This window comes from Miniopterus schreibersii (assembly GCF_964146895.1).
Source record: "Miniopterus schreibersii genome assembly, chromosome: 2".
Classification (NCBI taxonomy): Eukaryota; Metazoa; Chordata; class Mammalia; order Chiroptera; family Miniopteridae; genus Miniopterus; species Miniopterus schreibersii.
The window spans coordinates 59,273,385-59,288,133 of NC_138102.1; the positions used below are offsets into that span (position 1 = coordinate 59,273,385).

General features: G+C 35.7%; 1 protein-coding gene across 6 annotated transcripts in view; it reads left to right on the plus strand.

Annotated features, from left to right (window-relative positions):
* Window positions 1-14,749, plus strand: part of PCDH9 (protocadherin 9) — an 838,035-nt gene that overhangs the window by 530,329 nt on the left and 292,957 nt on the right. For 3 of the 6 annotated variants that reach the window (XM_081128654.1, XM_081128655.1, XM_081128656.1), the window contains one exon: window positions 11,139-11,340. In XM_081128654.1, coding sequence (XP_080984780.1) covers window positions 11,139-11,340 — 202 coding nt within the window. The remainder of the gene's footprint in view (window positions 1-11,138; window positions 11,341-14,749) is intronic. The other 3 variants (XM_081128657.1, XM_081128658.1, XM_081128659.1) reach the window with 1 other exon arrangement.

The window sequence follows — 14,749 nt, forward strand, 5'->3', positions numbered from 1 at the left end:
TGGACTAGATCAGAGTTATTTTCTGACATGGGGAACATTTCATTTCATCGTCATGAAGTTAACTCTTTGAAATATATCCCTAGAAGTGTCAAAACTAGTTTATATCATTGTAAAATACAAATTAAAATGTCTATTTCATGGAAAACCTTTAGAAGTTTATATGTTTTAAATTTTTTTAAAGGAACAAAGGACAATTGTAGACAAAAATTAGAAATTTGTGCATAAAGAAATATTTTTTGGAATGCATATAATTATATAGGTATAGAACCTTTATTTATAACTTTAAAAGGACCAGTCAGGGCTAAATAAAAGAAGAGGGATACATGAGTATTTATATCACACACACACACACACACACACACAAACTCCACAGTGGTAAAATTCAACATAATACAGAACAGTGCTATCATCTTTTAAATTCCTTGAAAAGGGCCTGAAATCCCCTCCCTTTGACTACAAAAGTATTTGTCTACCTCTTCCCCCTGTTTAAGCCTCTGACTTTTAAAAATACATTTTATTTTAGAGCAGTTTACATTTACAAAATATTATACACAAAGTGCAGACTTTTCATATTCCGTCTTAAACAACTTCTATTAATATCTTGCATAATTGGGTACATGTGTTACAATTAATGAACAATATTTATATATTATTATTAACTAAAGTTTATTGTTTACATTAGTGTTAGCAGTTGTTCTAATTTATTATTATATATCCTAGGGGAAAAATTTTTATTTCAAATATTTAATTATACTTTTCTCCCATCTTATTAAGTACATGTTTAAACAGTTGCTTACAACAATAATTTTATTGAAAATAATTCATTCCAGATGAGCAATTTGTCCTTCATTTTTAACATTATGTGCATAGGATAATATATTCCTGTTTTTTAAGATCCTAAATATCAACTTTAGAAATTTTAATATATATATATGTTTTTTCTAATTGCAGACTGTTTACTGTTCTTAAATTGTAATGCACAGGCCAACTTGTACCATATAGTAAGTTACTTCTGATATTGAAAATTTTGTAGTAGTTTCATTCTGAATCCATCTTTCTGTCTTTGCCCCAGAAGAATATTAGAAGGACCTTCTGGGCATATGCATTAAATCTTTAAGACAAGTGGACTTACAAGTGTTTATTTCCTTCACCAAAATATTGCTCTGAGCCCTGGCTGGTGTTACTCAGTGGTTAGAGCATCAGTCCAGGGACCGAAGGGTCATGGTTTTGATTGCCAGTCAAGGGCACATACCTGGGTTGCAGGTTCAATCCCCAGGCTGGGGTGCAGGAAAGTGTGGGAGGCAACAAATCGATGTGTCTCCATCAATGTTTCTCTCTCTCTCTCTCTCTTCCCCTCCCCTCCCTTCCACTCTCTCTAAGAATCAATAGAGAAAATATCCTCTGATGAAGACTACCAGCAACAACAAAATTAAAATATTGCTATGATTTTTAGATCTTTACTTTCTGGATTGCTATGTCCACATTTGGAACATAATATTTGAAGTTTTATCCCTTCAAAAGAAACTACGTTTTTATAAGTACAGCTCATTAGTACACCAGCTTACCAGTGCTACATAAATCTACAGAAACTTTTTTGGTAAAGAAGTCCTTCACATACGCTTCAATTTTATATTTGTATTCAGGGAAAATAAATTACCCTCAGTGCACAAATAACTGAGATTGGTGACTTGGTAATGTTTTCAAGGAAAAGACTAAAAGCCACAGGGCAAGCAGGGATTATGACTGAGACGTAGGAGTGATTTTTGTTTCAAATATCAGGCTCAAAGTCACAGTGACTGTCAGAAGTAATAGGTGGATATGTTTTTGAAATAAAGTCTAGCCAGTTTGACTGTTCCAAACAAAGGCCAATCTACCCAGGAGAAAAGAGATATAAAATCTTCCTCATGCTTATTCCAACTGGGTAGTTTCTCTGTTTTCTTAAGATCATGATAAGTGCTCTGATTCTAGCACAGTAGAGTAGGTAGTTACATATTATAGTTTTCAAAGAAATAGAGGCTTAAAACACTTTCCTCCAGCTTATCAAGACATCAGTGTTTTACACTCTACTGAATAATGCTTATTAATACTTTCAAAAATATTTTGATATGTTTTCCATATCCAAATGTTACTGTTCAGTACACATGTAGCAAACTTGTTTTATAAGCTTTTTCTCAGATTTCTGTAATTCAAAACCCCTTATAAATTTATCTCCATTCTGTCCTGGCTAGGGGCTGAGTTGGTTGTAGCATCATCCTGTACACCAAAAGGTTGCAGGTTCGATTCTCCGTCGGTCAGGGCACATACTAGGTTGCGGGTTTGATCCCCGGTTGGGGCACATATGGGAGGCATGTTTCTCTATCTCCCTTCCTTTCTCTCTAAAAATTAGTAAAACATATTCTCAGTTGAGGATTTAAAAAAAAAAAATCCATCACCATTCCTCTCATTTTCTAATACCATACTGCCTTCATTGTTTTTTCTGAATTTATCTAAAAAAAAATTCCTGCATGTAAGCTGAGAATAAAATTAGTGTGACCTTTATCTAAGGAACAGGAACTATGCCCTTAGTTGAGAGCTTTCCTTCAAATTTACCCTCTTGCTCCTACACTTAATATTATCATTTCTCAAAATATTTTGGAATGGTCCCCAAATTTAATTTTTATGCCACTGAATAAAATGTGCTATATTACTTTGCAATCTCTTCTTTTAAAATTGCTATTATTCACCACTGTGGATGGTTTTCAGTTGTTTCAAAAACTGAAATCAGATCATAAAAGGCAAAGCTTATGATCTTGTTGGCACCTGAGGCTGAGCCATACAAGCTCCAAAACAATTCAAAAGCACAAACTTCAAAATCTTTTAAAATATAGTGGTATAACTGGCAGACCATTTAGATTTTTAAGTATCTCTCTCTTGAAATAATTAAATACATGTTTTATACAATTTCTGTTTATTTCAAAAAACACTTTCCTCATCTTATAATCATAACTTTATATAATAAATTCTACACTCAATGAAGTATCATTGCTAAACAAATTTTTGTCACTGGGTAAGGCTACATATCATATAGACTTAAATATTAGCATGAAGAGACTGTTTTGGGAATGTAACTTTTGGTAACAGATTTTGTCTAGATTAATTTAGGTTTCCTCATATTTAATTAAGTTTGGATTTCCTTTTTAAAATTGGTAAATAAAGCAAAGATCTCAGATATCATTGACAATTTCCTTGTCTAAGAATAGAAAATTTTCACATTCTAAAGTGTGCCTATTTGAATTAGAGTTTGTGTGCAAGTTTTTTTATCATAGATGCATATAAGCACACAGACAGAAATTTATCTACATGTTGTATCTTATTTTTGAAAGTATTCTCATTTTTTCCTAACTTACTCTGAAAAAAAAGAAATGTGCCTTGAATTTCATACATTCTTAATGAAAAAATTTTCAACTGCCAACAATATTTTTATCAAGACCTTTTAATAACTAAAAGAAGATAAAGTTAGATGAATGGATTTTAAAAAAGCTGTGGTACATTTACGCAATGGAACACTACTCTGCTATAAAAAGGAAGAAAATTTTACCATTTTGACGGCATGGATGTACCTGGAGAGTACTATGCTAAGTGAAATGAGCCATTCAGAGAAAGACAAATACCATAAGATTTCGCTCATATGTGGAATCTAATGAACAAAATAAACAAACATAATAGAAACAAACTCATAACTGTCAGAAGGGAGGAGGTAGGAGGGCTGGTTGAAAAAGGGGAAGGGATTAAGCAAATACATACATACATACATACATACATACATACATAAATCTTCATAGACAGACAACATTATGGTCATTAACAGAGGGAAATGGGGGTGGAGGAAGATGGGAGAGGGTAAAGGGGAGATAAATAGTAATGGAAAGAGACTTGACTTGGGTGTGAACACACAATACTATACAGATGATGTGTATTATGAATTGCACACCTTAAACCTATAGTTTTTTAACAAATCTCACCCGAATAAATTCAATTTCAAAATTTCATTTAAAAAAATAAATAAAAAACGAACCCTTGCCTTTCACAATACAAGTGTTTTTCACAATACAATTACAAAGGATAAATGAAGTTCTTAGTAACCATCTCTTTTAGTTTGATAGTTAATAGAGACACAGTATTTAGAGGATAGTCATCCTATGTCAATCTATCTATCAATTTATCTCCTATCAGACCTTTTACCAATGAGTTCCAAGAATTCAGATGAAGGTCCAAGGATACCTGTTTCTCTTTTGTGTGCTGTATCTAGACATAGGCAGACCCTTTCCTCCCCACACCGCCTCCCCCTTCTCCATTCTGGAAAGGCATTTCTCAAAATGTGTCATGTTTATAGGAAAGCCTAGAAGAGAGGATTCAATATTTGGTTACTAGTATACTTGTCATGTTTTGTTCCTGTACACACATTTCCATTATCTTCTCAGTGTAACTTGGATTTTTTACCAATGGTTTGTAAATTGTGTCCCACTATCCACCTTCTCTATGCAAATTATTTCCTCCACTAACCTGCTTACAAAGATCTGGTTGTTTAATATGACTGTTTTAGTGGCTCCTGTGATTTACTAATTTTTAAATTAATAGTTAATTAATTAATAGATGACTGTCTTCATCTACAAATCATATGAATCATAGGCTCGCAAGGGACTCTTCCTTCAGGAGTATCGGCCCCATGGCCATTTTCCATATTTTTGCTAAAGACAAGTGGCTCCAATTTCATTGCAATCCATGGGCTGCAGGTGATAAATATCAATTACACGTTCTAGGACTAGTTCAAAGAAGTTCCTTCACGGTTTCTAAAACATTTTTTACACTTTGTTCTTTATACTGCAAACATAAAACCAAAAAGTTAAATAAATAAAATCAAACTGCAATGTTGATACAAGATCGATTGAAACAGATGATACCACATTTTAGGTGCAAATGAACAATTCTTCATGAAGACTCTAAACAACCTTATTGTACAGTAAGAGTATTTATGGGTGGGTTCATACAGATCACTTCGTCTACCCCTCTATTCGTGTTTCATTCTCTAACTTGAAATAACATGGTCTTGAATTACTAGTTTTCATTCTTACTAGGTAATTAGGATCTTGTGCCTGTTCAGCGATACACAAGGGAAGTTTAAAGTGTGTGGGTGTATGTGTGTGTGTGTTCATATATGTGTGTGTATGGATATTTAAACTCTATAAAATCTGGGCTACCTCCAAAAAGATACCATATACTTAGAAAATTTGGCCTGTCTTGGTTTTACAGTCTTATTTTGTATTGAGAATTATTAACAGAGGGGAATGCTAGGGAGATGTCCATCTCATCTTATGTTAATGCTGCTAATGCTACCTGAGGTGAATTCTTGAATGCTAGACACCAAATCAGACTTTATTTCTGTTATCAGTACTGACAGATCTCACACTTTTTTTTTTTTAGTGATTTTTCATTATCCAAAGAAAGACTCACTTTTTGTAAAAGACCACATGCTCTGTTGGTGGATTCTATATATTTTCTTAATAACAGTGATAATTTGATGTAATTTCTAATTAAATTGTTACAACTAACATGCATGCTGATTTTGTAAGTGTGATAAGGGTAACTTACTCTGTCACATGGATTTGTTTATACTAGAAAACTAAATTGGAAAGGACTCTTGCTGAGTCATTTCTTCCGTATTTCTGTACATATAATTTATAGATGCAAAAATTCTGCTTGCGGATTCAGGAGCAGCTGCTCCTGTTTAATGTAGTCGTTTTATATTTTGTATGCTCAGATAAAGTGCTGCATTTCTACCGGGCAACATTTAACTGTGAGAAATAACTTGAGGGTGTTTCTGATAGCAGGAACTAAATAGGAATATAAGAAGCAAAATGGCCCACAATGCAGACAATTTTTAAACCTCTCTGCTTGCCTTGGACCCCAGGGGAGCCCTAAGGGTGCGGTGATGGCACTAAACCAAGGGGGGGAGTTATTTCAGAACCTTTTCCCCTTCTCTGCTGTCCCTGAAGGGAAAGTGATATAGGCAAGAGATTCCTCTTTTATGCCTGTTTCCAATATGTATATTCAAGCACCGAGGCTACACCCCAAAAGAGGGCAGAGAATATACTTTTTCCTCAAGTTTTCTAAAGCTATCAATCGTTTTTGCACAGGAAGAGAGATGCTATCTAACTTTCAGATCATACTGAGATCAAAAGGAAATGAAAATAAAGTTATATTAAGAATGTCACCGCATGTTATTAGCATTAGTCTTCCATCCCTGGCACTCTTAAGAGGTATTCAGTGGACTTTATAAAGCACAAAAAAACGTAAGTGCTTACTTTGAGGAAGTCATTTCACAATAAGACATTTATAAACTAAACAGGCTGTTGAAGTCAATGAGTTTCCCAAAGACACTGAAACAAGGTCCCTAAACCAAACACGCAGTTGAGCAGTGAAGTTTGAACACGAGGGGACAGACGGGTCTATGCTGAAATGAAGTAGCTGCTTAGGAGCAGGTAGGGAACGGGTGAAGAGCAGTAAGTGTACTAGATATGAATGCTCCCCACATCCCCTGAAAATGCTACTCAACTTTATATAGCCCATTACAACCTCAGCCTAATCCTTTCTTACATGGCATAGATAACACTAGGGATCATTTAAAAAATCATTTTAAAGCTGCTTACATCCATCACCAGTGATCAGGGAAGTTGTTACACATCTTTCTCAAACACAAACTGAGCCTTCCCATTTGTCTCTATTCTCAAATGTAAACGTGGAAAGAGGAAAGAAGGGAAGACTGACAGCTAGTGGATTGTTATCATGTTTCATTTTGCTCTTGTTTACCCCAAGGCTGCATGTAGCTGCAAACTTCTTGGTGAGGAGACAAGAGAGCTTTTCCCATAGAAAAGCACCTTTGGAAGATGGATAATGACATTCATTTCTACTGCATCCCCTTTAGATGTCCTAGTTCAATTCTGGCTAAATTATCTGCACCCAGCAAATACTCACTAAAAATTCATTAATAGCCAAGTGTATATGTTCTTAGAAAAAACTTGCTGGTTTTTACTTCATCAATTCTTACTGAGGTGTTAACATTTCTCTAACTACTAAGATGGAAAAAAAGAAATGCTCAAGGATATGCAAAGTTAACATTGATTCTGTATTTTGGTTAAGAATAGCCTGCTCGACAGTTTCAGTTACTCTTCTACCTTTTCCCTCCCCACAAATTGGCACTGGATTCCAATCTAAGGATGGCGACAGACCTGGTTACTGTTTTGGCCTAAACTCAGGATCCACTCCCCTTCCTTCTTTTATCTGCCTAGGTTACTGCTAATTAATACAGTGAAGGCCTCCCATTCATGCACTGACCTAGCTTACACAGTTTGCAAGAATTAGAAGAGAATCACATTAGAAAAAGATGGCACAGCTGCTGGCTAAAAGCATCCTCAGAACTGATAGAGGCCTGGCTGGCGTGGCTCAGTGGTTGCGCATTGACCTAGGATCCAGGAGATCACTGTTCGATTCCCTGTCAGGGCAGTGCCCAACGCAGGAGCATATATATCTTCCTGAGGCTTCTTCAATTCCCCCTCTCTTTACTTTCTACTACCCTGCAAGAAAAGATATCGTAAGGGTGCTTGGTGATGTTTCTTAAATCAAAACAGTGTGGCACCTTTCAGCTTGCAGGGTCCTGGACATACCTATATTTGTATGCTTGGTCTCTTATGCTTGTGTAGAATACAGAGTGTCTCACGAAAGGTTTGCTTGGTCAGAATTCATTTTGGCAGCCCTGGGAGAACACAACATGAAACAACCTTATTAATTACTTTTTCCCATCTCATTATTTCTTGGGGTAGCTGGGAACCTGAAGCTAACCTGTCAGTGATAAATCAAATAAACAAATGTAACACTCAAAACATTAACCAGACATAGGCAATAGTAATAAATTAATAATAATAACAATAATAGTTTCCATGGGAGAAAACGGAATGGGCAAAGAATAGAATTAGGAAAACAAAATCTAAGTGAAAAGTCTGAAATAGTCTCATAACAGGTGTTGTCCCAATTCAGTCAGGCAGGATTTGACTATACTTATAACCCAAATTGTGCCTATTCCCATAGGGATAACCCAAAAGCAAAATTCCCAGAGGCAGTAGGTAAAAATGCCTTCCTCTTTTTCTCTTCAAATATGCAAACAATTGTAGGTTTCTTGAAAGAATAATGGGAAAACCTTCACTTTCTTGGAGGAAAAACCAGGTATTCTAGACTGCTGTTCTTCATCCCTCCCCCACCCCCCCAGGGCAGCCTCCCCTCAGAGGAGGCGCCCAGGGCAAGGCATGCCATTATCCTGGGGTTCAGGCGCTTCCCTTCTGAAAGAAGAACGCTTTTTCTTTCCTGGGGTGAAGGAACCACATCTTTAAAACTGGCAAACAGTGCTAGAAACAGAGGTTAGAAGATTGTAGCTATAAATTTCAAGAATTATAGCTACCTTTTATTGAGTACCTACTATGTGTCAAGTATTAAATACCAGGAACACTTCTTATTTTATTTGAGCCTTACAATACTCCTCTGGCAAAGGCATTGTTTTTACCATTTTACAAAGCTGGGAACTTGTTCAAAGAGATAAAGTACCTTGCCCCAGGCCAGTCTCTGCAGAACAAGGGCTCTCATCCAGGAGGCTGTGTTCTGGCTCTTAACCTGGTGCTATTTGGCAAAACCTGAATAAGTACTGTTGAGTCCTTTGTGACACCCACAGCTCCTGTTTCTTAACACTTCATGGATCCTCATTTTTCTTCATTTCAATTTATTCAAATCTTCTCCTTACATCTACCTTGATATTTCAGACATTCTATTTGCATCGACCATTGTGATCATATAAACTAAAGATTTATTTGCTTTCTGAGATTTTTAAGTACCAATATGTGTTCCAATTCTTAGTCCATATGTATCATCACCCCCGCCTCCCATTAGACTGGTAAATTGTGCACAAATTTGCTAATTAAGATTTAAACATCTTTGAGTCAAATTAATTAGGAAGGATTTTCATAAGCCACAGTGGTTTAAGCAGTATATCAGTCTAATTTATAGTCTCATTTAAATAAATTATACTAGAATTATAATTAATTTTCACTAATAAAGTGGTAAAGAAATATCATAGTATAGTATGTGTGAGATGGAATTTGTTGTTATATTTTAAAAAGTTATATTTAAAATATTTCACTTTTTATTCTTAGTGTAATCACAGTACTAAGCATTTAGTAGATGCTCAAGAAGTACCAGCTGAAATGACCATCTGTAAGAACTGCTAGATTCAGGTATAACTGGTATTGTAGATTTAGGCATTGTTTTAGGAGGAAAAAGTACATTTAAATCAACATTACTTGTATTTAGCAGAATATCACAGATACCAATTTTCCTTTTTTTCTTCTGTCATGAAACACGCTTTTTCATGGCTTGAGAGGCTTGTAGAAATGCTTTATAGAGATGGCAGAATCACCTTTGTGTTCCATTGTCTTTCTCTTTTGTTTGATGTCTTTTCTACTCACTTGATCTAAAACTAAGAGGCATTCCTCCAGAGTTAACACCAAAGATATTTTAATCACTAAAATTATGGGCTTTTTATTAAGTCAGTCACTTTAAACACTGTTTGATAGTCATGTATAAGGAGCAGCTTGGTCATTGTCTTTAATGCTGTTATACTGATGAATTAAGGTCATATTGAAACAGAAACAAAAAAATACTTGTATCATTGATTTTCCCTAAAGGGTTAAATTCACATGAGAGACAAAACACTATAATAAATAAGTGGCAGCATGACCTTTCTTATAAAAAGAGAAATGCACTTCAGATATTAATATTCAAGTTTGGCTTATTGTATAACTCTTTCCTAGGCACATTTCAAAACCTATGGAAAGGGACAGCCCTGAGATCGTTGTGCATGAAGGTGAATGTGCTACAATAGACCCAATTAGTACCATTTGTGATTTTAGTTTAGGTGATGCTGGCATCAGTTTATTAAAAATGTAATGAACTATCAAATCATTTTATACAGGTCATTGAACAGCAATAAAGTGGTATCAGCTCTGTTCCATTATGGCTCTGAGCTGGATTTGAACCAGTGACTCTCAAGGAAAAGGTTATGTTTGATTGTCAGTCTATAAAAATGCATTTATAGAGCAGTAGTATATCTATTTATAACATTTTGCCTCTAACTGCATTTTTAAAATAGATACAATCTATAAATTGTCTCTTGAAAAACACAAATTTTAGGTATTATAAAATGATTGCATTATACATTATGTATTTATTTTATATTATAGATTTTATTTATATATTCACAATTTTATTAAATCTGAGTAAAAGTGGTCACATGTGACATGATATTGAAAGGTCTTTTGCCTGTTAAAGCAGAATGAAAATTAGGTGCAATCAGACATATAGCACAGATTTACTATCATCATATAATTCTGTAAGTCATAAATCTTTATTCCACCCACTTTAAATATTCTCCTATCTCATGGATTACACCAGCTAAAAGAATATTTACCAAGAGAAATAAGCAGCAATATGTCCTGAAATGCACAATTTTATTTCATTAAAACACTAACATTTATTGAAGTACCCATATACATATTTTAGGTCACTTCTGATAGTGACACTGTGCAAATAGATGCCAAGTAATATTCCAAACATCTTTCAACTGGGAGATTCTATAACAAATGACCGGTAGTAAAATCTAGGCAGGGAGCAATAGTGACTTCATTGCAAAAACTACTTAAACTTGAAAGAAAAGGAATGTCACATTGTATGTTTGCACATTTCTGCTTATTTAAAATTTTCTATAACCTTGTCAGCTACGATAGATATTCTTTTTTGCCCCTCTTGCTATAATTTTCAACAGTTTGCCATTAGTTTTTGTTCTTAAATGATACAGGATTGAAATTCTTCCTTGTATTTTGTAAGCTGGACATAGCCTAATAAATGGCACATAATAAATGTCTGTGCCCAGCTTCGCTCTAAGTTTTATCTATTTTGTTTTTACATTGTATCGTTCGATGAAAGCTGTTTTGATTTGTGTCCTTGAGCCTGTTTCATCTGGCAGGAGTGTTAACCGCCGTGTCCTGTGGTCTTCTTTGTAGTCGCAGCGCCGCGTTACGTTTCACCTCCCTGATGGCTCCCAGGAAAGCTGCAGTGACAGTGGTCTGGGGGACCACGAGCCGGTGGGTAGTGGCACCCTGATCTCACACCCTCTTCCTCTGGTTCAGCCACAGGACGAATTCTACGACCAGGCCTCTCCGGACAAGAGGACCGAAGCAGATGGCAACTCTGACCCCAACTCCGGTGAGTCCTGTTCAAACTGCCACCACTTGGACTGCCTCTGGTTTCGGATTGTGCACTTGAGCTTTAAACAGTAATTCTGGGAGCAAGTAAATGAACATTCGGTGGTTGCTGTTTGTTTTTTCTGGTTTTATTGTTGTTGTTGTGTTTTTTGAAATACATGGAGTCTGATGTGCTTGGTACATCTTGGTGTTCTGTAGTGGTCTTAGCCTATCAATCACCAAGGCCGTGGCTGGGCCAGCGCTGTGGTTTTTATTCTGATGGCAAGAAACCCTTCGGCAGTAACCATCAGGAAACTTTGAAAAAATACGGGTTTCTTACTTAGGAGACCTGGAAATCACACAGCACGCTTGGAGCCACACAAGGAGAGGTTGTGGAGGGGGAGAGAGGGAGCAGATGATTCTGGAGTCGTGCTTTTATTGGGGTGGATGGTAGGGCCCGAGGGGAAGGGTAATCAAGCAGGTAGCCCAAATGGTCAGTTATTGAAATCAACCAAGCTCTTGAAAAACAAAGAAGCCTCAATTGGCAGGGAGTGGGAGAGCTGGCTCTTTATTTAGTCATGTGGCAACAATGTGTTTATTGGAGACAGACATCTTTGAAGTGGATGCCCCAGAAATCAAAGCTTAAGTCAGGCACTCATATTGCAGGAAAAAAAAAAAAAAAATTTAAAAAGCCAGGGCTTACCTAAAATTGGCTGTTACATTGTATGTTGCACCTTTATTTTGTAAACTACTAAAGAATAAAAAATGCTATAAATATAATTTCAAAAAGTCATTTTTTGACAGACAGCTTGATGTCAAAGATGTTAAACGCAATGCTTAATATTTTATTGATAAAATACAGTTCATTAGAACACAATCAATGAATAAGAAAAAAATGGTTCTGTGGAATGCTGTTTTCCAATGAAAACTTTTTAAAAAAAATGATACAACAGTGATTTAAAACAACTGAGAAATGTGGTGGTAATGATTTTTCGGGTTTACTTCTTTTTTCTATTTCAATTTTGGATGATTTGTTTTTAACTAGTACATTGAACTAGTGGAATGAGTGGAATGTTCATGGCAGAACCTTTGTTTTCCACAGACACACACCCCGTCTGTGAAATCATTGCCCATTCAAAGGAAGCCCTATGAGGGCTCTTGGCCTTTGGAGGAAATTTTGGATGAGTGTGATACAAGTTTCAGTCATGTTATTATAAAAAAAAAATGTCACTGACTTGTTAACTTTTATTAAAAAATTAAAAGTGCAATTGAATAATTATTATGGCAATTCTGTGCTTGCAGTAGAAATACTAAGAGGAGGTAAAAACTACAAAAGCGTTTTCTTAACTCGTCCTGCTGTGGTAATCCAGCAATAGTGTTCTCTGACTTCCAGGATTTTTAAACTGACTCTGTATCATTTGTAGATATACCCCTTTCCAGGCTGTGCCCCCGTCTCTGCAGGTTTCTCTGACATGTGGTTCTCTTCTCATTGGCATGTGGAGTTACTTTTGCATCTTCTTTCTGCTGAGGTTCTTCCCTACCCTAGCCAATGTTTGAGGAAAATCTAAGTGAATTCCATACCAGGTCTGGTTCTCAACCTTTCACGTCCTGTATCTTGGTCTCATAAAGAAAACAAAAGTGCATCTTTTGACTTCACATATCCAGGAAAACAGGCCATACTCAAAGAGGGAACATCTAATCACACAGCATTTGAGAGTGCTGGCCAGCTATTCCCCTAAGATTTCTTGGTTTTGATTAGTCTAAGCACCATTAAATCTAAGTGGTTTATTGAATTGACCTTTGCTGGGCTTGTGTGAAGAGGTCAGAAAGGTAAGACAGTTCTTTCTAAACTGATTTTCCAGTCTCCAGCTTCCCCCTCCCCAATTTTAAAACATCTCTTGTTGGCATTAAGCTAAGGATCTCAAAACTGGTTTCTGACTACCCCTTCTCAATGGGAAGTAGTTGGCTCCTCTTGCTTTTGGGCTTCAGCCAAAACACAGATAGGGAGACACCATTTTAAACGTAAGTCTGATTAACTTAAGCTTCCCTAAGCCAGAACTTTATCCAATATGTACAGCTACTCACCCAATGACTTGGACCTGGGCAATAGTGCTCGGCGAGCTTCCAAATGGGAGAAGATAGAAGAGATGCTAAAGCCAAAAAAAATCCCTTTAAAACCTGCTTCAGGAAGTCCCCAGAGTTTTTTACCAACCTAGTCCCATGGAAAAAGAGACCCAAGGGCTGAAACACCCTGCACACTCCCACATTCACCTCGACGCAGTGACTTCACCCAGGAGAATCACGGGCAATAAAATGTGTTAAACCAGAGCAGTGCCCCTTGGTAGAGAAAAGGAAAGGAGGAGCCCTCAGGACCCCTGGAGACTAACAGATTTTTGACACTTAATGGGACTTAAAATTTTAGCTTCCTTTATAAATGTCTAGAACAGAATTAATTAAATAGCCTAGATATATTAAGAGATTCATAACTAAATGGTAATTCATATTAGGATATTATTATGATATATTACCTTAAAATTCTTCATTCACATTTTGTAATTAACTCTGAGAAATTTGTGAAGTGAGGTACAGCATAATTGAAGCAATAATCTCCAATAGTAATAGTCTTGCTATTTAGATTTAAACTGTTTTCTTTGTCTTTAGTGGAGTTTTCTGCCTGTGGTCTGATAATTCTTGAAGAGCCATGATTTGATAGCAATCACCCTATCTACGTATAAATCACAGATCTATATTATCTGTAGAGTTATTAGGTATTGCACCTGTAAGATTCCTATTTTTTTTCAAATATATCGATTCTCAAAAATTATCAGAGTAAATCACATTTTCTTAAGAAGTGAACTCATTAACATGACCATGCACTCCATGTAAAATTCAATGTAACCATTAATTCTGAGAAAGTAGTAATGGGTTTTCAATTGATGATGGTTATTTTTAACAAATATAACTAGATTGATTAAAAAATTTTACCAAATAAAAGCAAATAAAAACTATTATATGATCAGATCAAAAATATCACTATTATTACCACTAATTCAGAATTAACTATTAATCTTGTCCCACTGAGAATCAGGAATAGGGTCATTTTTATATCTGGTATTTCTTTTAAATGCTTAAAGTATTATCTGCTGTTTAATAATGTGCAAAATTTCAGATTTATTTACTTTTTTAAAGCCCTGTCTGCCATATGCTTCTGACTCTTCCTGGGCTGTGTGTGAATCGCTTGGTAAAGTTTTCAAACCTGAGGATATTCATGAGTAATATTTGAGGTCTGCGTATGGGTCAGGAAGGCTAGTAAGTGTTTAAATATATTGTTTATGATCTCACACCAACATTGTAAGTTAGTATTACAAATAAACTGAATTTCAGAAAATGTATTTATCTCAAGCGACTTACCAAGTGTCTGGGCAGACTGA